Source organism: Nerophis ophidion, linkage group LG18 (genome assembly GCF_033978795.1).
Source record: "Nerophis ophidion isolate RoL-2023_Sa linkage group LG18, RoL_Noph_v1.0, whole genome shotgun sequence".
NCBI classification, from domain to species: domain Eukaryota; kingdom Metazoa; phylum Chordata; class Actinopteri; order Syngnathiformes; family Syngnathidae; genus Nerophis; species Nerophis ophidion.
In genome coordinates, this window is record NC_084628.1 from 39,709,150 (window position 1) to 39,711,649 (window position 2,500).

Here is a 2,500-nt window from a genome sequence, read left to right on the forward strand (position 1 = left end):
CCAGCAACTTGAGGGTTGCAGGTTCGATTCCCGCTTCCGCCATCCTAGTCAATGCCGTTGTGTCCTTGGGCAAGACACTTTACCCACCTGCTCCCAGTGCCACCCACACTGGTTTAAATGTAACTTAGATATTGGGTTTCACTATGTAAAGCGCTTTGAGTCACTAGAGAAAAGCGCTATATAAATATAATTCACTTCACTTCACTTAAAAACCCTTCTTTTTAAAAAAGTATTTTTTAGATGTATGTGTGATAGTTCTAGTTGTTATTTTCATTATCTTTTTTTTTAATACACTGTAGCACTTTTAGGTTGTTTGCTCAATTTAAAGTGTTTTTTTTTACAAATAAAATCTATTATTATTCACGTGGTAAAGTGTCATCAAAGCGCTGGTTGACTTTATCTACAGTTGGTGCGTGTGCTCACATATGGTGTCTCTGGAAGACACTTATTACTGCAGCTCCAATGAAAATCACCAAAGTGTGCGGGAGAGTGGATGATAAAAGGAGAGGCTTACACACCTTTTCTCTGTCCTTCTCTAGCTGTTTCTGCAACTTCTTGTTTTTGCTCTTGGAGTGTTTGATCTTCTCCCGCACTTCAACATCCTGCAAGTCTAGCTGGGTGAACTTCTCCTTCTGGCTCTCAATGTACTTGTTGAGCTCATTTTGTTTCCTGGTGGATCAACAGTCGTTACATTGATATTGCGAAGTGATCCAGATATGTAATGGAGTAAATACAAATAGTTCAAATGCACCACGTTTTATTGCAGATATGGAAGACAATGACCATAAAATTGCAGAATAGTATTGAAGATAGGGCTGGACAATATGGCCTTTTATATCTGGATAATTTGCCTTAGCCTTGAATGAACACTTGACACATATAATCACAGCAGTATGATGATTCTATGTGTCTACATTAAAACATTCTTCTTCATACTGCATTAATATATGCTACTTTTAAACTTTCATGCAGAGAGGGAAATCACAACTAAAAGTGTATTTATTAAACAGTTATTAAGCAGTGGCACAAACATTCATGTCATTTCCAAAACAGAAAGTGCAAGATTGTCAGAGACATTTTAAAACAAACTATGAGTGCACTTTTGTGCATGATGTCACTAAGATGACATATCAAAACAACACTAAATTAAAGTGCACTTTTTGTACAGAACGCCGCTACAATAATTTAAAACAAATAAAGTGCACTTTTGTGCATGATGTCACACAAGATATTTCAATAAGTGTCAAATAAAAATGAGCTGCAAAATAGGAAATCAAATAGTGTATGTCCTTCGCTATGTGGTAGGTTCCTGCAGACGGTAGGTTCCTGCAGACGTTATCCCCTTCTGTTTTTGACTTTTTTTTTTTTCATACAGTGTTGATGTGGAAATGGTTGCTTGGGTATTTTGTGGGTGTGGCACCGGCCAGAGAAGTCTACACGCGGAGTTTCAAGCACTCATTCTCTAGCGGGTGACTTTTCAAATGATGTTAAACATTAGCAGTGGTGCTACTTTTTGTAGCAACACTTTTACCGCATACTTGACATATTACTGTTGTCTGTTCGACATCTTCCCGCTTGAAGCCAAACCACTCCCAGCTGTTTTTCTTGGGAATTAATTATTCCTTTGTTACCAGATTCGCACCTTCTTTCTCTCGTATTACCACTCGCACCACAGCTAACGTTACTACGCCGCTACCTGTCTGCTCGGCGAGGGCGTATGACGTTGCACGCGCGACATTATGTGACGTATGTAAGAAGGTGCGCTTGTTCTATGTCTCTGTGAGAAGGAGCGACAAGAAAGAGTGAGAAGAGCCTGTAGTGTAATGCCCGCAGCTAAAAGCAACTACGTGAGAACGTATAAGCCAATATCACCATATAGTCATTTTGTATATCGCACAGAGGAAAACCCAGCGATATATCCAGTATATTCCATATATCGCCCAGCCCTAATTAAAGAGGAAAGAAAAGGTCTTACTTTTCCACATTTTTCAGCTCCTGATTCTTTTCCCCCATCTCTTCTGATAGCTTGGAAGTTTTTATCGGTTAGCTCCTTGGTGTCCTCCAAGATGGTCTGCTTTTCCCGCTCTTTATCCACCACACGCTTTTTCAGGTCATGACTAAGGAGGAGGATGTTCGGATATTTACATTTGTCTCCGCTTCATTCACAACAAAACACCAACGTGTTCCTGCAACACTTACAGGTAATACTGGCAGAGGTGACTCTTGTGTTTGAAGATGCCATTTTCCAGCGTGAGAAACTCCACAGCTTTGTTCTTTTCTCCCTCCAGAGCATTCTTTTCCTTTTCCACAAGCTTGACTCGGTTCAGCTGACAAAGTAACAACAACTTTAAATCACATTTGAAGGATGAATGAATTTGTTATCATTTTGGCACTGCAATATCATGTTCATTCGACATATTGAAAGGTGAAAAATATCATGTACCATATTTTTCGGACTACAAATCGCAGTTTTTTTTTCTTCCATAGTTTACATTACCGT

General features: G+C 39.3%; 1 protein-coding gene across 1 annotated transcript in view; it reads right to left on the minus strand.

Annotated features, from left to right (window-relative positions):
- The window catches only part of smc4 (structural maintenance of chromosomes 4), a 68,553-nt gene that overhangs the window by 31,448 nt on the left and 34,605 nt on the right, over positions 1-2,500 (minus strand). The window contains 4 exon segments of the mRNA XM_061878110.1: positions 519-669; positions 1,976-2,037; positions 2,039-2,117; positions 2,200-2,327. Coding sequence (XP_061734094.1) covers positions 519-669; positions 1,976-2,037; positions 2,039-2,117; positions 2,200-2,327 — 420 coding nt within the window.